General features: G+C 43.9%; 1 protein-coding gene across 1 annotated transcript; it reads right to left on the bottom strand.

Moving 5' to 3' along the window:
* Positions 1-14,197: 14,197 nt before the first annotated feature.
* Positions 14,198-19,930, bottom strand: LOC116976502 (VIP peptides-like). Its single transcript, XM_033026394.1, has 4 exons — positions 19,833-19,930; positions 18,740-18,880; positions 18,134-18,238; positions 14,198-14,327 (listed from the first exon to the last, which is right to left on the bottom strand). Exons 1-4 carry the CDS (start codon positions 19,928-19,930, stop codon positions 14,198-14,200), a joined length of 474 nt encoding a protein of 157 aa, XP_032882285.1.
* Between the last annotated feature and the right edge of the window lie 2,533 nt (positions 19,931-22,463).

Raw genomic sequence — 22,463 nt, 5'->3', positions numbered from 1 at the left:
ATTATGGGCTCGAATTTAATCCAGTGCGAAGTTGACTAAGTGTAGAATGCAGGGAAAAATATAGATTATATCAAATATTAGAAATAAATGGGAGAGATGGAGGGATATCTATATGGAGCAGAATTGATACTCTGGATAATTAATTTGCACATATGTGTAGGTGTCCGACAGCGTGTTACAGCTTCTCATCTCAGGAAATATTTTCGCAACTATTCTGATTTTAACTCTCTGATTGTTTCAACCTTTGGAAACAAAAACGATACGTCACTGAGAGCAGATCTATGACTCAGATACCACACCTTCTCTAGAACTGGGAGTCCAAATGATCAGCCAAATATTCGGGAATAATACACGTAGATTTATCATTTATTGCGGAAAATATAATCTCAATGTTACAGTGTCATTCATCAGTCAGACGAGGTTCTGTTTTGCAAACTATTTTTATGCTTATCGTTTAACAGCAGATACAATAAATGAATTTTCCTTCACATGTAGCCGATTTCAAAATCACTTGGGAAGAAACCTAAAGCTTACTTTCTCATTTCATACGGAATCTTGTTGCCAAATTTGCTAGATTTAAATTCTAGAATTCAACCATAAATGGGAAGTTTATTAACCTGAACCAAAAAGTACACTTTGATAGAAATGTTCATTTCCTTTTGCGGGCTTCACGTTCTCGGAGCGTCAAATTGACGTGTTTAGAATTGGAAACAAGTTGAATTTTTTTTACAAATCTTGGTGTTGTGGGGTCGGTGTTATGTTATTATGGTGTTATTATAAAGGCATGGCCCTTTATGCAATTCTGACATTCAGTTTAAATTGTAGAAAAACATCTGATGGTGTTGATTAGGTGTCATAACTGTGATAATGGGTTTTATTATTGATATGGGATAATTATTATTGTACATATCATTCACATTGTATTATTGTTCTTTACACTGTAGTCCTTTGTACAAAACAATTGAAAATCCCCCTTCCAGACACGCTTAACCATCTGACTAAATACTCGTAATGATCTGAGGGAAGGGTGTTGGATACTTGGGAACAAGGTAAAGACCAGATATTGAGAGAAACTCTATAATTGCTTCATAGCATGTTGCATTATCTTGGTCATAAGAATAATAGCTAAAGCCAGCCTTTGTTGCCTGTTCCTACTGCTCCGTGGGGAAAGTGGTAGTGCGCTTCCTTAAACCAGTACTAATCACATTTTGAAACTTCTATGCTGATCTGTTGGAAATCTCAGGCTATTGACACATTACTAATAGTTTCCTTAGATTTCTCAGTTTACTGGAGAAAATCCTGGGGGAAATTGTTATCTTTGTCTGGATTTATTTGTTTGGCAGTTGTTGTGTACTGGATTCAATTGAGTTAATTTGGAGTTGTGCATCATCAGGAAGTGAATTACATCTTGGAATTGAATCGCGTTATTCAGTTGATTTTCAGATGATGTGCTCTGTGATAATCCAGTCACTGTAACATCACAGGAAATCAGGCCATGTAATTGGATACTGTAATACTACAATAGACAGATCATCCCAGATGAAAAAAAGGTAGTGAGGGAATACAACAACGCACTTTCAACAAGATGCTTTATTTATGAAATATGTATTAACAAGCCTGTAACATTCAAAGTAATGTGGCCAAACTAATGAAGAACAAATCAACAACGTAAATTTGGCTCTTCAGGGACTTTCATTCCCCTTATTGCACTGATCACATGTCCACTTACTTCAAGTAGTTTTGAGGAGTAATACATTGGTCTCTGTGTGGATAATAGTGGGTGGTTGGGGAGCGGTGCCTTCAATTATGACCTCTGTCAAGTGATGTCCTCAGACAGTTGCATTGAAGGTCTTTTGAGTTTATATCATTCCAGTCCTGGATCTCGAATTTCCACTCTGCAATATGCAGTGGCAGAAATCACCTTGCCCCTGACGTGCAATGACTTTTCAGTTGGCATGTGCACGTGCCCTCTCTCTCTGTACAGTCTCTCCCCCCTCTCTCCCCCCTCTCTCCCCCCCTCTGTCTCAATCTCTCTCCCCCTCTCTCTCCTTCCTCTCTCTCTCTCCCCTTCTCTCTTCCCCTCTCTCTCGCTCTCCCCCCCACCCCTCCCTCTCTACCCCCACTCTCTCTCCCTCCTACATATCTCCACCTCTCTCCTCCTCCTCCTCCCCCCTCTCTCGCCCCCCTCTCTCTTCCCCCGCTCTCTCTCGCTCCTCCCCTCTCTCTCCCCCCCTCTCTCTCTCCCCCCCCCCTCTGTTTCTCAGCATGTAAGTTTCAATTTGTGATTAGTACTGGTTTAAGGGTGGGATAGGACGGAGGTGAAGAGTGGGGGAGCAGGACGATAGACGGAGAGGAGGGGTTAGGGAGGGGAGAGGGAGGGGGCAGTTTGGAGGTGAGGAGGGATAGTGGGGGAGGTGGGGGATAGATGGAGAGGGGAGGGGGTTCGGGAGAGGATAGGGGTTTTGGAGGGAGGGAGGGTGTGACTGAAGGTAGGGGAAAGGAGAGAGAGGGAGAGGAGAGGAATGGAGTGGGGGAGGGTAGGAGTAGAGGGGAAAGAAAAGGGTGGAGTGAAGAAGAGGGGGATGGAGTGCTGGGTGATTTGGGGGGAATGGAGGAGGATAGAGGTAGGAAGAGGGATGGCGAGGTAATGCAGGAGCGAGGAGGAAGGAGGAAAGGGAAGGAGTGAGGTGAGGAAGCAGAGGAGAGTTGTTGGAGGATGGGGAGATGGGGGATGATGGAGGAGGGGAATCGGGGACTGGAGAGGGAGAGTGAGATGCGTTCACATTGATCTTATTTTTTACAAGTTATTGCCATTTTGAACTCTATAAATGTTGCAGTTGCTCTCCCACTTGCTGGCCATACTTGCATCACAACGGGGATCTCGGGCATCACAACAGTAACCCATCAGTTGCGCCCACGCAGTTGGGAGCTATGGGTCAGTGGTGGAATACTGCCTTGGGGGACATGCCCAATTGATCCACACAAGGTCTAGTATCTATATAATTAAAACTCAAATCTTGACCACTTCCTGTTTGCATTGCATATTGATGTTTAGAAAAAATGCTACCACTTACGGCTGTGATTTTTGGCCATCGTACTGAGACTCCCACTCTGGTGCGCAGGCCAAGAGGATTTTTCCCCTCGATTAAAAATAAAATACTTATTAATGTCTAAAGAATGTTGAGATTCTCTCTCCTGTCAATCACGCCATTCCCCTTTTGGTGAGAGTGGGGAGGGACTATAATACCCAGAAGTGTGGACTGCCTCAGTCTCTGCAAGATGGGGGAGCGAGAGGTCACAAATCTCAGTCTGAGCTGTGAATAACACTGAACACATGTCCATTAAACTGTGAGTGGTTTTACTGACCTGTGAGTGGATTTAATGTGGTTTGAAAAAGCAAATGTGGTGGTGGATGGTTTGAAAAAGTAAAGCAAATGTAGTGGTGCTTGGTTGGTTTGAAAAAGCAGAGCAACTGTGGTGGTGGTTGGTTGGTTGGTTGGAAAAAGCAAAGCAACTGTGGTGGTGGTTGGCTGGTTTGAAAAAGCAAAGCAAATGTGGTGGTGATGCTTGGTTTGAAAATGGTAAGCAAGTGTGGTGGTGGTTGGTTTCAAAAAAGCTAAGCAAATGTGGTGGTGGCGGTGGTGGTGGTTGGTTTGAAAAAGCTAAGCAAATGTGGTGGTGGTGGTTGTTGGTTTGAAAATGCTTACAATTAAAAGTCTAAACTTGACCGCTTCCTGTTTGCACTCTATATTGATTTTAGAAAAAAACGCTATTACTTATGGATATGATTTTTGGCCATCTTACTCAGAGCCACCCTACGCTCATTAGGTGCAGAGGATTATTCCCATCGATGAAAAATAAAAGAGTTATTTGTGTTTAAAAAATGTTGTGATTCTCTCTCCTGTCAATCACGCCATAAAGGCCTCGCCCCTTCCGGTGGGAGTTTGAGGGACTATAAAACCTGGAAATGTGGGCGTGGCTTAGTCTCTGCAAGACGGGGAGAGAGAGATCACGACTCTCTGTCTGAGCTGTGAACCAACTGAACACACTGAATGTCAACTGAACACACTGAATGTCTACTGAACTGTGTGTGGTTTTTATGTGTTTTTTAATGTGGTTTTTATGTGGTGTTTTGTGGTGTTTTATGTGGTTATGTCGTGGTTTCACCCTGCTTGAAATGGTATGAAACTGCATTTGAATTTGACGGCCTTGCACCCTGCTTGAAGTAGTATAAACCGATAGAGTCCAAAGACGAAACATCTACAAACCGAAAGGATGGGACGCCTAAATGCAAACTAACCGAAAGGGCGGGACGCCTAAAAGCCAACAAACCGAAAAGCTGCGTTGCCTAAAAGCAAACTTACCAAATGGCTGCTCTGTCAAAACGCCACCGACCGGAAAGGCGGCATCGCCTACAAGCAAAAGGACCGACGGCCGCTCAACAGAAAAGTCCCATAACGGACTTGACGTTGCCGGGAGGTGGGACTTGTCAGCGATTGGTCCAGACCCCCGCGTCCATCACATCACTGTGAAGGCATGAACATTGCTCCAAACCTCCGCTCCACCCGACCCGCAGTACGCGGAGGGTGGCCTTGGGAGAGTGGGGGCTGCACACCTTCGGCCGCTTTCAACTAGGTGCTTGGGTTCAGATTTATTATTATTACCTATGGATTGTGTAGGAAAATTAGGTGCAGGAGTAGGCCATTCGGCCCTTCGAGCCTGCACCGCCATTCAATATGATCATGGCTCACTCTCCACACTTCTCTCTCTCCTGCTCTCTCTTCCTCTCCTCTCCCCCTCCTCTATCCCCCTTCTCTCTCGCCCCCTGTCTCTCCTCTCTCTCCCCTTCTCTCCCCATTCTCTCTGTCCTTCGTCTCCACCCGCGGGAGCGTCCCACAGTCACTGACCGCGATGCACTGCCATCGGACCACAACCTCCACGCCAGGGCGATTCCCACACACAAAACAGGCAGCATCTCTGGAGAGAAGGAATGGGTGGCATTTCAGGTCGAGACCTTTCAGACGCACTCTGAAGAATGGGTGGAGACGGAGGAGGGAGAGAAGGGGGAGAGAAGGGGAGCAAGAGAAGGGAGAGGGGGCGGAGAGAGAAGGAGGGGGGGGGGGAGAGAGAATGGGGAGAGAGCTAATGGGAGAGAGAGAAAGAAGAGAGGGCGGAGAGGAGAGGAGGAGCGAGGAGGAGAGAGAGAAGAGTGGAGGGAGAGGAGGTGAGAGAGAAGAGGAGAGAGAGAGAGGGGAGAGAGAGAAGAGGGGAGAGAGAGGAGGGGGAGACAGAAGGGAGAGAGAAGGGAGAGAGAGGGGGGGAGAGAGAAGAGGGGAGAGAGAAGGGGGAGATGGGAGCGTGGGGTTCATTTTACCACACAAGCCATAGGTGACTGGGCAATCTGAACCCAAGCACCAAGTTGAAAGCAGCCGATGGTGTACAGCCCCCACTCTCCCACGGCCACCCCCCGCGGGCTGCAGGTCGGGTGGAGCGGAGGTTTGGGACAATGTTCATGCCTTCACAGTGACTGAGTGACAGCCTTGAGTGACTGAGCTGCTAGCCCAAGAATCCATTCGGCCCACAATGTCCATACTAGCCCTCTGGAAACCAGACACTTCAGCCCACACCAGCCATACTAGCACTTCAGAATGCCCCCCTCCCACTGGCCACCAATATTGGAATTGGTAGAGAGGTGGAATATTGCATTGGGGGACCAGCCCTCTTGTGTGAACACATAATCTGCTAAGACTCTCATCGTGTGTGTGTGTGTGTGTGTGTGTGTGTGTGTGTGTGTGTGTGTGTGTGTGTGACTATGCCAAAATGATACATGATATAGCCACACTTTTGGCCCACCTTACTCACCATGGTCCTGTGATGTGCTGTAGCAAGTATTGTTCAGATTGATGCTATATGCTACAAGCTATTGACATTTTAAACTTTACTAAAAGCACTTTACAAAACCACTTTTCCACTTGTCTTGCCCATCAGCCGTATTCGACGTCATAATGACGCCACAATGGAATCCCGAATATCATTGAAATAAACATTTCATTGTAGGTGAGTTTCATTGTGAGTGTGTGGGATGGGGGGAGGTGAGGAGTGGTGGAACAGGTGGATAGAGGTAGAGGAGGGGGGTAGGGAGAGAAATGGAGGGGAAAGTGGGGGAAGTGAGGAGGGACAGTGGGGGAGGAGGAAGGATAAAGGGGATGGAGGGGGTTAGAGGGAGATGAGGGGGTAGTGGTGGAGGTAGGGTGGGACATAGAGGGAGGAGAGCAGTGGGGGAGGTGAGGAGGGTGAGTGGGTGTTTGGGATAGGGGGGAGGTGAGGAGTTGGGGAGCAAGGGGATAGAGGAAGAGGAGGGGGTAGGGAGGGGAGAGGGGTGATGGAGGGAAAGGGTGACTGAGGGTAGGAGATGGAGAGGAAGGGAGAGGTGAGGGATGGTGTGGGGGAGGGGAGGTGGAGGGAGTCAAGAAGAGGGATGGTGAAGAGGAGGGGAGGCAGTGCTGGGGGATGAGGGTGAATGGAGAAGGATAGGGGTAGGAAGAGGGATGGCGAGGTAATGGAGGAGAGTAGGTGGAAGGGAGAAGAGGGGAGAGGGGGTGAGCAGAGGAAGCAGAGGAGGGTTGGTGGAGGGTGGGGAGAGGATAGATAATGGAGGACATCCACAGGGGACTGAAGAGTGAGAGTGAGATGTGTTCACATTGATCTTATATTTTACAAGTTATTGTCATTTTAAACTTTAAAAATGTTGCAGTCGTGCTCCCATTGCTGGCTGCGCCTGCGTAGTTGGGGGAGTGTTGCCGTGACTCGCGTCGCAACGGGAACCCGTCAGCCAGTTGTGACGCAACTCTGGCGTCACAACTGGAACCCGTCAGCCACGCCTGCACAGTTTGGGTGAGTGGTGAATATTGCGCTGGGGGAACAGACCCAATGGGTCCACACTTGCTCTCGTGAAATATAAAAGCATAATGATAGGTCATGGCTAGGTTAATTGGCTTCTGTAAATTTCCGTTAGTGTGCAGGATGTGCAAGTGGGATAATATAGAACAAGCCTGTTTCCATGCTGTATCTCTCTAAATTCTACAAATTTCCTTCTGAATTGGATATTTCGTTAAGACTGTTGAACACAATGACTTTTACAATTGATATAATGTGAACTTCACATGCTACTTGCAATACATTTATTAGGTATAATGGGGTACAGAGGTTTATAACATTGCAGAGAGATTTTATTTACAGTGAATAAACATCAACTCTCATTTTTTGTGGAACCAAATGGGTCACCACAACATTCCCTTCAGAACATGTTGGTTTGGAGTTTGATGCTGATAGGCTTTCACTCCTGATTAACAGTTGAAAAAAAGGCTATGTAGTTTTCAGTCCAGTAGGTAAGTAGGATGTGGTCCAAAGATTCTGTTTAAAACAAGAATATCAGTAGTTAGCCCACGCAGTATTTTTATTGACTAATGCGAAATACTGTGAGAGAAACTTCGGTGTGTATTGACAGGCAATTTGCAACAGAAAATCCTTCCAATCAAATCTACATCTCAAAAGTATTTTTATGTTGAAGTTGCTTTAATCCAGTTGAACTCAAAAAGAGATGATGAAACAATGATATCTAAGTATTGTCCAGGACATTAGTAATCCCCCTGCATGGCACCTTTTTTCAGGGTGCCAGGTGGGATGTTATGTGCATTAAATATTTGGGTTGCAGCTATTCTTAATTGGATGAGAGATCAGGAAGTGTTATTCCAGGGTCTACCAATGACAGGTAATTGAGTGAGATGGTGAATTGTGAAGAGGATACAAAAAGGAATCAGGGCAGTGTAGACAGATTGAGCAAGCCAGAACATGATGGAAATGCAGTATAATGTGTATAAACATGAAGTTGTCCACGTAGCAAAAACAGAAAGACCACATTTTTCTTTACATTGGGAAGAATAATCTGTCCAATGTATGACTGTCATTAGAACAAATATATATGCAGTAAATAAAGACACAAAGTGCTGGAGTGACCCTGCAGGTCAGGCAGCATGTATTGAAAATAATATACAAACATTTGCCTGTATCCACCTATCACTTTCTAGACCTTCTTGCCCGCACCTCTCTTCTAGGTTTCACCCACCTATCTATGTTCTACAGAGATGTTGCCTAACCTGCTGAGTTACTCCAGTACTTTGTCATTTTTGTACACCAACATCTACTGTTCCTTATGTCTGTATTCATACATTTGTGGTCTTGGTAAGATCAGGCTTGCAGTATTGTGTGCTGTGTTCATCTCCTTACGTAAGAAACGATATACTTGCCATTCTCTATGGCAAGTCCAGTGAAGATTCACCAGATGGTCTCCCGGAATGGTGGGAGTAACATACGAGGGGAGATTAAGTGTAATACTTTGTTTTTACTGTCTAGAGTAATGTGAGAGGTTTTCATTTCAATTGTGATAGGATTAGACTGACCGGATGATTAAACGCGGCATTCCCTGGGCGAGGAGAACAGTAAAGTACAGCACAGGAACAAGCATTTTGGACCATGATATCAGTTCCACTTTGCTGACAAATACAAGGGGGAAGATTATTATCTCAATGGGGTTAGGTCGTTAGGTAAGGGGAAGGTACAGCGAGACCTGGGTGTCCTTGTACACCGGTCACTGAAAGTTGGCGTGCAGGTACAGCAGGCAGTGAAGAAAGCTAATGGAATGTTGGCCTTCATATCATGAGGATTTCAGTATAGGAGTAGAGAGGTTCTTCCGCAGTTTTATAGGGCTCTGGTAAGACCACATCTGGAGTATTGCGTCCAGTTTTGGTCTCCTAATTTGAGGAAGGACATCCTTGTGATTGAGGCAGTGCAACGTAGGTTCACGAGATTGATCCCTGGGATGGCGGGACTGTCATATGAGGAAAGATTGAAAAGACTAGGCTTGTATTCACTGGAGTTTAGAAGGATGAGGGGATATCTTAAAGAAACATATAAAATTATAAAAGGACTGGACAAGCTAGATGCAGGAAAAATGTTCCCAATGTTGTGCGAGTCCAGAACCAGGAGCCACAGTCTTAGAATAAAGGGGAGGTCATTTAAAACTGAGATGAGAATAAACTTTTTCACCCAGAGAGTTGTGAATTTGTGGAATTCCCTGCCGCAGAGGGCAGTGGAGGCCAAATTACTGGATGGATTTAAGAGAGTTAGATAGAGCTCTAGGGTCTAGCGGAATCAAGGAATATGGGGAGAAGGCAGGCACGGGTTATTGATTGGGGACGATCAGCCATGATCACAATGAATGGCGGTACTGGCTCGAAAGGCGGAATGGCCTCCTACTGCAACTGTTTTCTATGTTTCTATATCTATGTTTCTATGATTCTCCACTGCAATGCTTATCCAAGGCAAATTCATTCAATCTAGTTGGCCTCCACAAAATAAATTAAAAACATCCTTAGCTACAATTACTTCAGAGTTGGTGGTAGAAAATATTGCAAACATTTTATTTGAATGGAATTCCAATGTGATCAGCCTATGGTGAAGTGGGTAGCTTGTGATTAATTTTCAAATGTCAAAATTCAGCTTATTTATATGAACTCACCTACCTTAATTATTTGAACATGCTACGGCTCATTCTGAAGGGACTGAATATTTCTGCATTCAGAGCAAAGTGTTGCAGTCTGGAGCACAGGTCACCATTAGACATTGTATCCCTAACTTTGACTGACATTGTGGTTGAAAGAAAATCACAGCTCAAAGACTGAGTTTGCTCATTTGCCATTACAGCTATGACATTTTTGATTAAAATTGCTACAATGCAATATTATTGTTGTTGGAATGGTGAGATTCATATTTAAAATAGATTGTCACACGGATTATAATCCTGTTCAACGAATAAAGTAATTTCCTTCTTTTAAATTTAATTTCGATGTGTGAGTGTTACAAGCAAGGCCACAACTTAGTACCTGTTCCCAGTGGCCCTTCATTGCTTTCTTATGGAACTGATTGTTTGATACTAATAGCCTTTAGGTAAATGTTTCAGCCTCTGTATTGGAATTACGGGTAAAAGTGGATGGTTGTGTGTCATCCGCAAACATTCTAGTGTTGCTCCTAATTCCCTCTTCCAAATCATTAATATATATGGTAAACAGTCGTAGCCCCAACACCGAGCCTTGCGGCACTCCACTTGCCACTGCCTGCTATTCTGATAATGCCCCCTTCACTCCTACTCTTTGCTTCCTGTCTGCCAACCAATTTTCTATCCATGTCAACACCCTACCCCGAATACCATGTGCACTAATTTTAGTCACCAGTCTCCCGTGCGGGACCTTATCAAAGGCTTTCTGAAAGTCTGGATACAATACATCCACTGGCACCCCTTCATCCATTTTACTTGTCTCATCTTCAAAAAATTCCACAAGATTAATCAAGCATGATTTCCCTTTCATAAATCCATGTTGACTTGGACTTCTATCCAAATGCCCCATTATTACCTGTTTAATAATTGACTCCAGCATCTTTCCCACCACCGAAGTCAGGCTAACTGGCCTGTGATTCCTCATTTTCTCTCTCTCGCTCATTTCATTTCATGAAAAGTGGAATGACATTAGCTATCCTCGTATCCACAGGAACTGGTCCTGAAGCCATTGAACATTGGAAAATGATCATCAATGCGTCCACTATTTCTCAAACCACCTCCCTGAGGACCCTGGGATAGGGGATTTATCATCCTTCAGTCCCATTAGCTTAACCAATACCATTTCTCGTCTCATGAAAATGTCTTTCAGTTCCTCTACCCACTTAGATCCTTTGTCCTCTAGTACATCTGAGACTTTGTTTGTGTCTTCCTTAGTGAAGACAGATCCGAAGTACGTGTTCAACTCTTCTGCCATTTCCTTGTTACGCATAATAATTTCCCCCGTGTCTGCCTTCAAGGGACTCACATTTGACTTTGTTACTCTTTTTTCCTTAACATATCTAAAGAAGTTTTTATTGTTCTTCTTTATATTCCTGGCCAGCTTCCCCTCGTACTTCATCTTTTCAGCCCGTATTGCCCGTTTTGTTTCCTTCTGTTGTTCTATGATTCTGTTTCCCAATCCTCTGGCTTGTGGCTACTCTTTGCTGTGTTATACTTTCTGTAATATTTCTGCAACCAATATTGTCTATATTGCCCTTACTACAACAACTTTAAATTACTAATCTTTTTCATAAATATGCGAAAAGGATACATTCAGCCCTTTTTAAGGCATCTCATACACAGTGCCTGAAAGAGGCTTCACTCACCAAAGGCGGAAGGTGATTCAAAAGCCATTGCACTTAGTCCTCACCAAGCGGCTCAGTATCTGAGAGATTGGCTGAGTTTAACTCTTCACGGCTGTTGAGAGATTAGAATCAATGGAAAAAAAGCATCAGTTCTGATATTCATCATCTCACCTACCTTGATTGATTGTTTATTACCAACTCTTCTGTACATTCACAATAAATGGTGAGTGATGGCTGAGCCAGTAACATTGTCCATCTTAGTTGTCCTTGAACTGAATGAATGCTGAGGTCGAAACATAGAAAATAGGTGCAGGGGGAGGCCATTCGTCCCTTCGAGCCAGCACCGGCATTCATTGTGATCATGGCTGATCGACCCCAATCAATAACCTGTGCCTGCCTCCTCCCCATATCCCTTGATTCCACTAGCCTCTAGAGCTCTATCTAACTCTCTCTTAAATCCATCCAGTGACTTGGCCTCCGTTGCCCTCTGTGGCAGGGAATTCCACAAATTCACAACTCTCTGGGTGAAAAAGTTTTTTCTCACCTCTGTCTTAAATGGCTTCCCCTTTATTCTAAGACTGTGGCCCCTGGTTCTGGACCCACCCACATTTTTTGAACATTTTTCCTGCATTGAGCTTGTCCAGTCCTTTTATAATTTTATACGTTTCTATAAGATCCCCCTCATCCTAAACTCCAGTGATTACAAGCCTAATCTTTTCAATCTTTCTTCATATGACAGTCCCGCCATACCAGGGACCAATCTCGTGAACCTACGCTGCACTGCCTCAATCACAAGGATGTCCTTCCTCATATTAGGAGACCGAAACTGGACACAATACTCCAGATGTGGTCTCACCAGAGTCCTATACAACTGCAGAAGAACACCTTTACTCCAATACTGAAATCCTCTTGTTATGAAGGCCAACATTCCATTAGCTTTCTTCACTGCCTGCTGAACCTGCACGCCAACTTTCAGTGACTGGTGTACAGGGACACCCAGGTCTCGCTGCACCTTCCCCTTGCCTAACCTAACTCCATTGAGATAATAATCTGCCCCCTTGTTTTTGCCACTAAAGTGGATAACCTCACATTTATCTATATTATACAACCTGTCCACGTCTCCCTGCCACCTCCTAACATCCTCTTCACAGTTCACACTGTCACCCAGCTTTGTGTCATCCGCAAACTTGCTAGTGTTGCTCCTAATTCCCTCTTCCAAATCATTAATATATATGGTAAACAGTTGCGGCCCCAACACCGATACTTTGGACTACATGTGTGGAGTAGGAAAGCAGACTCCCTCTTCGAAAGAACATGAGTGAATCAAATAGGCTGCTCCAGTCATTTCTTTATCTCCTCATATTAACAACAATTCCAGAAGCACTTGGTTGGGCGCTCAGTCGTTCTTTTAATGAATTTGTATTTCTAAATTTCATGAACTGAATTTCGCTTCTGTGTGTTGGGGATTGGAATTTGAACATTTTGAAATCATCACTGCTTGCGGATTATTCATACAGTAATTTAGCCAATATGTTACGACACCTCTTATCATTCAAAACAGATTACTGCCGATAATTTAACAGCTTGTTGGAACTAGGAAATGTTGTGTGAATGATACACAAATATCGACTGATTGAGCCATTTCATTGGATTCCACATTGTAATTTCAGTGCAGTTTACACTAATGCTCATTCAAAACTAGGCTGCATTGACGCAAGCAATATAACTTGTCTAAACACGTCAATTTAAGCAGCACCTCTAAAATCCCAGGCTATTACACCAGGAAAATTAACTATCATTTGGCCACAGGAAAGGAAATTAGGACGGAGGATGAAGACTTACATAACAAGAAGCAGCTTGGATGACTAACAGAGACAGTCTGAAATATATTGTTGGATCATACAGCACATAATAGGCTCTTCAGTCCATCATGCCCATCTATATGGTACACCATTCATTCATAGCAAAAGGATTTGAGTATAAGAGCAGGGAGGTTCTACTGCAGTTGTACAGGGTCTTGGTGACACCACACCTGGAGTATTGCATACAGTTTTGGTCTCCCAATCTGAGGAAATACATTCTTGCCATAGAGGGAGTACAGAGAAGGTTCACCAGACTGATTCCTGGGATGGCAGGACTCTTATATGAAGAAAGACTGGATAGACTCGGCTTGTACTGCTAGAATTTAGAAGATTGAGGGGAGATCTTATAGAAACTTACAAAATTCTTAAGGGGTTGGACAGGCTAGATGCAGGAAGATTATTCCCGATGTTGGGGAAGTCCAGAACAAGGGGTCACAGTTTAAGGATAAGAGGGAAGTCTTTTAGGACTGAGATGAGAAAATCATTTTTTACACAGAGAGTGGTGAATCTGTGGAATTCTCTGCCACAGAAAGTTGTTGTGGCCAGTTCATTGGCTACATTTAAGAGGGAGTTAGGTGTTGCCCTTGTGGCTAAAGGGATCAGGGGGTATGGAGAGAAGGCAGGTACAGGATACTGAGTTGGATGATCAGCCATGATCATATTGAATGGCGGTGCAGGCTCGAAGGGCCGAATGGCCTACTCCTGCACCTATTTTCTATGTTTCTATACTAACCCCATTTAGCAGCACTTGTTTCATAGCCTTCTGTGTCTTCACAATTCAAGTACTCATCCAGGCGTTTTTTAAATGTAGAATTCCTCAAATCCCCTCGAACTACCTTACTCCTCCGTTTATCCAATGTTTCTGACATATTTTGGGATTGTTTAGAGATGGGAAAGGGGGAATTCCAGAGCTTGAGACCCAGGCTGCTGAGGACACACTACTGTGATTTAAACTTAGATGTCAAAGTGGATATTAAAAATTTGATAATCTGAAAGAAGTCGCAAGGGTGGTGGTGGTGGAATGGACTGAGGCCACAGAGAGGTGGAGCATTTGAAAGTCCCCTTGAACTCTCATCATTGGTCCAGATTTCCATCCTTTACCTTCTCCTGACATTCATGAGACTTTCCAAGTATTTCTTCACTGCCATCTTTTTCCGGATACGGCTAAAGTTGTCGGTGAAGATCGAATCAGTGTGGCGTTTGGAAGGAACATCATCATCTTGGGCACTGTTTAACCAGACAACAATTCTGTTAGTCTCAGCCAGGATGGCAAATTGCTGAATAAAATAAATAGCCTTTGAACTCCAACAACAACTCCTCCCCATCATTCTTGAAACAGGTTTTATTTAAATTAGTATTGGTTTATTAAATAATGTGAATGCTCTTTCAGAATATTTTTGATCTGCATCTTGAGTATCTAATACCTTTCCCTTGAATCATACATATTATGGTGAAACATTTAACCAAATCTCAAAGAGCACCCTTTTATGCTACCACCTACTGTGGAAGAAAATCTTCAGTAAAATACACTTCCCATGACACTGTAACTAATTACAAATACAGACACTGTCCTAGGGGGTATTTGTTAATCATAACCCAGCTGGCCCCCAGAAGGAGCTATAAATTTTACCTTGCCAATTCTGCATTGAAATCGTAAGTTATTTTATTTATTAAAGACCATGAAATTCTGCCTCCAGAAAAAACAAACAAATCTGTGTTGCCAGCATATTCTATTACATTACAATACAAAGTGTTTCCTGAAACACCCCATGAAACTATCCCTTCACTTAAAAGGCTCCATTATTTATAAAGGCCCAAGAGCCAACTAATGCTGAAATCTGGAACAAATATTAAACTGCTGGAAGATCTCTGCAGGTCAAGCAGCATCTGTGGTAAACCCGGTTATTCATACCTTATCTCATAAAATGGTAAATACACAATAAAACGCATTGAGCTAATTCATTAGAAATACAGTAAATATTTGACTATAATTCCCATGTTCATATCATATTGTTATATTCACCCATTTCTGTCTTAGTATATTTGGAGAAAACATGCAACATTTACTAGAAAAGATTGAGTGTTATTTAGGCTTTCCCCAAAACGGGATTGGTTTTCTAAGGCAATATACGCAATCAAAAATAAGGCAATTCACAACCTACTAGCGAAGGATACATTCCCTGCAGGATATTTTGCATGTTGAAACTGCAATTCATCATTCAGCACAACAGAAAACAAAATGCTGGGACAGCTCAGTAGGTCAACTAGAAACAGCCACAATTTCAACCCCCTCTGCCCACCCCATCCCCCACCCCTCACAGATGCTACTGAGTTTGTCCAGCAGGTTGTTTCTTGATTCAAATCCCAATATATGCAGTCTCTTGTGGCAGAACATTACAGACAAGTACACAAACTAGTGATAAGCAGATGCAGAACATATAAAAAAGCTTGGATAGAAAGCAAATGTGCAGAAGCACGAGAAGCCAGGGACAGAAATGACACCCGTACACTCCACCGCATAGCCGGAGATCTGGGAGATTGCAGTTGTAGCTCTGGTGCCCCCATAAAAGACAAGAGTGGTAGAGTACTTCTGGCAGAAGAAGAGCAAAACACACAATGGGGTGAACACTTCAAAGAGATATTGAATCGACCTCAACCCGCTGAACTGTTTGTCTTCCCTGAGGAGGAAGATACTCTAGAACTAGAGGTGGAGGTTGGACCAATCACAGAAACGGAAGTTGCAAATTCAATTAAGAATCTGAAACATAACAAAGCAGCAGGCCTCGACCAGATTGCAGCAGAACCACTAAAGGGCAGAGGGGAAACATTGAGGGAAACTCATAAAGCTATATAATGCATGCTGGGAAGGAAAATGTGTACCAGAAGATTGGAGGAAAGGAGTCATAGTGAAATTGCCAAAGAATGGAGATCTTAGCGACTGTGGAAACTGGAGAGCGATCACGTTGTTCTCAGTCCCAGGAAAAGCGCCTTGTTCTGTAGTGCTACATCATCTTACAACAGGTTTAGATATGAAACTCCGTGATGAACAAGCTGGATTCTGCATGGGAAGATCCTGCAGTGAACAGACCTTTGTGTTACGAAATGTGGTAGAACAATGCCGGTATTTCAGAAGCCAATACTAATAAAGTTTGTGGAATTGGAAATGGCATTCGATAGTGTACATGGAGACACCCTGTGGTGAATTCTTAGTGTATGACATCCCAGAGACTTTCATCATCTTCAAGAACCTATACGAGGGATCCAGTTGTTGCGTCAAAGTTGACTCAGGGAACACAAAATTATTTGACATTGTCACAGGGGTAAGACAGCGTTGCCTTCTATCCCCCTTACTGTTTAATGTCACGATTGACTATGTTATGCGGAAGATGATGAACAAATCTGACCGGAATACCATGGAGAACAGGAAGACAGCCTCACAGACCTATATTTTGCAGATGACATTGCACTACTAGCAGAGTCGAGACACACCCTTTAAGAGATGACAACCGCTGAGGAGGAGAATGCATCAAAGGTTGGATTAAAGATCAGCTGCCAGAAGACTGTCCATGCAGAGTGGAGACCAGCAGTCAATAGACCAACTTATAATCAATGTGGAACCTTTGGGAAATGCCACAGGATTTACCTATCTTAACAGCATGTTCACAGCAGATGCAGATGTAGAGGTTGACATCAACTCCCGGATTGGTAAAGCTGCATCAGTCTTCAGAAGAATGCGGCCAATATGGTCTAGTGGCAGATATCCAAGATGCTAAACGTCAAACTCTTCCAGTCTGTAGTCCTCCCTACATCCCTCTATGCCAGTGAGATGTGGAAAATCAATGTGAAGGTGAAAAAGAAATTGGCTGCATTCCAGCAGCTGCTTGAGATGATCCTGAAGACTAGCTATAGAGACCACATCACAAACGAGGAGATCTATCGGAAAACTTCAATAAAGCCTCTCAGCCAGAATATAGAGGTACGCAGGATGAAATTTGCAGGACATGTACTCAGAATATCACCAGAAGGTGCACCTATGATAGCAATGACATGGCAACCATATGGAAGGAGGAAAAGAGGCCGACCAAAACTCACATGGAGGCCAACATTCCAGAAGTATTTGCTAGCAAAGGACAAAAACCTATCGATGGTGGAAGACGTCACACATGACCGAACAGAATGGTGAAAGCTACCTTCAGGTAGAAGGTACAGGAGCCTGAAGACTGCAACAACCAGGTTCAGGAATAGCTACTTCCCCACAGCCATCAGGCTATTAAACGTGGCTCGCACAAAACTCTGCTTATTAATAACCCATTATCTGTTATTTGCACTTTATCAGTTTATTTATTCATGTGTGTATATATTTATATTATGGTATATGGACACACTTATCTGTTTTGTAGTAAATGCCTACTATGTTCTGTGTGCTGAAGCAAAGCAAGAATTTCATTGTCCTATACAGGGACACATGACAATAAACTCACTTGAACTTGAACTTGAACTTGAACTTGCTGTTCAATGCACTCATCAGTGTGGGGGGAATTAAGTCTAAGTCTTGTGTCTCAAATATCAACCACATCTGGTGATTTAGTTGCACAGGTATAACTGTCGAAAAGTCTGCTGCATCGCAGTTAGGCTTTGCTTCTTGGACCTTTAGAGTTTACTGACCTATTGAGACCATCATATTCCTTCTTCCCTCATTATTAAACGTTGCATCATATCCCTTTGGAAAACCGATTCATGACTGTGAAATATTTTATCTGAACTTATTATGCCAATCTAAACGTTACTGCCATCAACGCTACCACAATCGTGTCCTTATGGGTGAATTAGTCAACTAGTGTTTGAAATGTTTACAATTGGACAATCTACCTCCTGATCATTTCAAACTTTGCATGGCCACGGGGTTTGATGTTCTCGCTGTTAAATCCCTAACTGTCATCCACCAATACATTTCAAATAGATGCTATCTCACATGAACACTCCTATTCACAACCCTTCCCAAACCCTTGGCATTCATCCCGGTGCCTTCGTACCTGACTCTCTTCCCGATCAGGGATTCCAGGTATTTCCTGGCAGACAACTGGCCCAGCATCTTGCTGTACTCGCTCGTGAAGAGACCATCAGTGTGGCGCGTTGTTCTAGTGGGAGAAACAAAATATGTAAATTAATGGAAATTGGCGGTTCATAGCTATATCGGAAACCGGGGTAATGGGAGCACACGGCTTCATGCTTCCACTTAATTGCATAATACACTGGGTAAATGCTTCCAATATTAACACTGACACACACACACACGCACACACACACACACACGCACACGCACACACGCACACACACACACGCACACACACGCACACACACACGCACACACACGCACACACACACACGCACACACACACACACACACACATGCATGTCATGGCAGAAGAACAGGCCCTTCTCCCCACATTAATTCCCCGATTTTATTCTCCCCACATTCCCACTAACGGCAAATTTTATATGTGTGTGCTTGTCTATGTGCATGTCCGTTGAATATATATATTTATAGAAGATAAATTTATCGACCAATGGAATCCGCTGCTCCAGGTGTCCAATTCTCAGATGTCCCCAACCTGGTAATGACGACGCGAGTCACTCACCTTGGGAGGTTTGCGGACAGCTGGTAATAGAGCTTTTCACTGTCCACTATAGGGCTTTGGTAAATATCATTGTCGATTTCCAATGGTAACTGTGGCCGGTCCTCCTCACTCTGTCCATCAAAGCCAACTACATCTCCCAGTCTACGGGTGCAAACAGCCAGTCAAATCCGTCATTTGAATAAGTAGTCATTCTTGAAGTCACAAGCAACATTTAAATAAACCCGCACGGAGACTCTGAACAAGTATTGTTGTACAGCTATAAATGCACGTCTGGTCACTAATGGAAGTGACATCAGTTTAGCACCGACAGAGGTAACGTCGAATTATTGGGATTAACAATTCAAACAGTAAACTGTGCCGCACCCACAAAGTGCAATGAACATAATAAGTGCAGTTTACACTCAATTCTGGTCCTTGCAATCAAACAGGTTTGCAGACGTTGGCTAGTTGTCGGGTCAAACATTTTGGGAAAGGGAGAGAGATCGGTCAAAGCCAAGGGGAGGGTTGCGTGGAGAAAGACAAGCGCTCTTATCGCACAGAATTTTGCCGGATGCCGAGATTGTACATTTTATCCCACCAGTTATTCTCCACCTGAGTTATGATGTGGATGTGAAGATCCCTTCGCTGTTTCTGCTTCCCACCCAGGCATCATCGTTTCACCCCACCACCACCCGCGCCTGTGTGTTTTCCCGGCAACACGTCGCTTGGATCCATGATACCAGACCTCAACCACGTCCAGATTTTCAACCTGCCGGCGTTCATTAACAAACATTGGCAACATTGTATAAAATAAAGTGCCGTCAGTGATCAGAAACTGTACCCGTGGTTCATATTACCGGCGGCACTTGATGACCAGCCCTGAACTAAGGAAATCCATGGAACCTGCTCCTCATCGCACCCCGATCCGTGCTCTCCAGCCCCTCTCTCCTTCAGAGCTGTTACTGTTTTCTTCCTTCATTTCCACAGACAACTGACACAAGGGGATAACCCTAGGAAACTTGTGAGTTATTTTTGATTTCCTGAACTGGGTCAGCATCTGTTGTGGAGAGAGAGACCCTCCGTGATCTGATAAAGTAAACAGTGGGACGTTTACCTTGAACTAGGGTCGCTGCTCACCGCTGATCCCTGAGACCAGAGGACGCTGAAGAGCACAAAAAGCGTCAACGAATGCGAGTCGAAGCTGATCACCATTTCGAACTATTCTGTAAACCAAATAACATGTTACTCCATAAAACAATTTGCACCGACCTCCCTCACCCCATCCCCTCCCTCCTCTGAATCCCACCACGGATCCCTTCAATGTTGAACGGTTTGTGAATATCATTAATCAATTAAAACAGTAAGAAGCTGTCATGTTCACAGAAGTTGGTTGCGGGAAGACACCCGTGATGAATGAGACGCGATGTTGCGTGTTTCGAGTCAGGAGCGAGTTCGTTTGGAAAACTTACCTAAAGGAGCTCTCGCTGCCTTGGCGACGATCGCTGTCCTTGGTGCTGAAGCAGCGAAAGTCTTCTCGACGTCGCTGCGCTTGTTGAACGCTCTTGCAGTGTCTTTTGAATTCTGCCCTCTGTCCGCTGTCCTCTGTCCTCTGTTCTCTGTTCTATGCAGAGCGAGATGCGATGCTCTTCCCTCTTTGCTGCTAAATCTGACTGTCAACAGCCTGAAATTTGCAGGTTTTATACTATAGGTACGTCTCCGTTCACAAAGGTCAGTCACATTTTCGCTCCACAGAGAGGTAATAGGTCCTCAGCCAAAGACGTCACCGGCATTCCCAGTGGGATGGGAGCGTGTTAACATAGAGGGCCGAGCAGTTAGTTGAGCAAAGTGCTCTCAATGGACAATTAACAGCAAAACCAGAAACTCATGCCACTGCTAGACTTCCTCATTAACTGTAAAATAATTCCAGAACTCGACTAATTCTTGCGGCCAAGAAAGAGACATTTCGGTACATCGTGCAGCTGTTATCGCCAGCAACCTGTTATCCAATTAGTTCCACTCTTCCATTTTCTTGCCAAGTACTGTACCCATCTCTCTTTCAGAGTTTGTATATAACCTACCGCTCTCCACACTTTCAGTAATCTCACTCTAAGCAACCGGCGATGGAGCCAAACATGATTTTGCCTGAGATTTGTACCGTCGCATTGTCAACGGATATAATGTCTTCACACGAGGTGAATGTCACAACTATCCTCTCGGTCGTGTACATTTGAATATTGTTTTCTCTAACTTCAAGTAGCCCCTGCATTATCTCTCTCCATATTCCTTCCCCACCCATGTCGCACCAGCTTCTCGGTTTCGCCCAGCAAACAGCTAACAGTGGCCTGTTACCCTTATCATCGTTACATTTTTGCATATTCATTGTTCAATATCTCTCTACATCATCGTCTATACCCCTCATTTCCCTTTCCTGTGAATTTTAGTCTGAAGAAGGGTCTCGACCCGAAACGTCACCCATTCCTTCTCTCCAGAGATGCTGTCTGTGCCGCTGAGTTACTCTAACATTTTATCTAAAACAATCCCATTGTTTCAATCTCTCCACAAAAACTCTGTCGCCCATCTCATACAAGAGTATGGTGATTGTCGATGCAACTGATTAATGTGATAAGATAACTCGTACAAAGTAAGCTAACACAATGTGAACCAACACCGTGGGATTTAGGAATATTCACTTTTGATTCTAAATGGTTCCTCATTCACTGTCCCACCGCCACCGAATCGCATAATATTGAACACAGAATAAATAGAAAGAGTTCTTGGCATCACCTGTTTGGAAAATTTAAGATGTTGCCTGTAACAGAATTATACTTCAAATTATGATTCCGGTACCAACGAAAAGGTAAATTGATCAGAAGCAGAATTAATCTCTAATTTTTCTCTTGTGTCTCATGTGGGATACTATTGCATGATCAGTTACTGACCTAATTGTTTTGTATTATGGTGTCCAGTAACAGCTGATCAATACGATGTGTAAGGTTAGGAATTGCAATCTAATAGTGAGATACACGGGGTTTATAAGCGAAAGGATATGCATGGAGACTGAAATCTAATCAAACTGACACGGGCCTGTATTTAAAACAATTAACGCGCAAAACGAATTAGAAGCAAGAAGTTTGGGCTGAGTGAATGCAAAGGACTGCGGCCGCACTGCATGTAGGAAACCGACAATATAGGTTCCACAACGTCATGCTCCACGATCATGTTTGCACCAGTAGAATACTTTTTTTTAAGTAGTCGTGTCCTCAATGGACATCATACATAGATGCGTAGACAATAGATGCAGGAGTAGGCCATTCGGCCTTTCGAGCCAGCACCGCCATTCAATATGATCATCCACAATCAGTACCACGTTCCTGTCTTCTGCCCATATCCCTTTGTTCCGCTAGCTCTAAGAGTTCTGGCAGTATTCTCATACACAATAGGTGGGGGTGGGGTTGGGAGGGGATTGAACAACAAAAAATGAATCAAAGTAGCTGCTGGTAGGCTATTGGAAATTTCGGGAACGAGTAATAGCAGAGAGGGTTTAAAATGTTTTTTTTACAGACAATAATGGATACCCGGGAGAGTAACAGACTGGTAACACCGATGTAGATGGTTTACGCGTAGAGTAATGGATAACTGTGATTAAATTATGGGCTGGAATTCAATTCAGTGCGAAGTTGACTAAGTGTTGAATGAGAAGGCAATCGGTGCGGAATGGATGGATTGAGGCAGGTGACTTAGTATG

The sequence above is a fragment of the Amblyraja radiata genome, chromosome 8, assembly GCF_010909765.2.
Source record: "Amblyraja radiata isolate CabotCenter1 chromosome 8, sAmbRad1.1.pri, whole genome shotgun sequence".
Taxonomy (NCBI): Eukaryota; Metazoa; Chordata; class Chondrichthyes; order Rajiformes; family Rajidae; genus Amblyraja; species Amblyraja radiata.
This window is presented reverse-complemented; position numbering and strand designations above follow the sequence as displayed.

Coding starts and splice junctions, on each gene's coding strand:
- LOC116976502 (XM_033026394.1), bottom strand. CDS start 19,930: ATGGTGATCAGCTTCGACTCGCATTCGTTGACGCTTTTTGTGCTCTTC. Junction 18,881..19,832: donor AGCAGCGACCCTAGTTCAAG/GTAAACGTCCCA, acceptor TTGCACCCGTAG/ACTGGGAGATGTAGTTGGCT. Junction 14,328..18,133: donor CTGATCGGGAAGAGAGTCAG/GTACGAAGGCAC, acceptor CTGGTTAAACAG/TGCCCAAGATGATGATGTTC.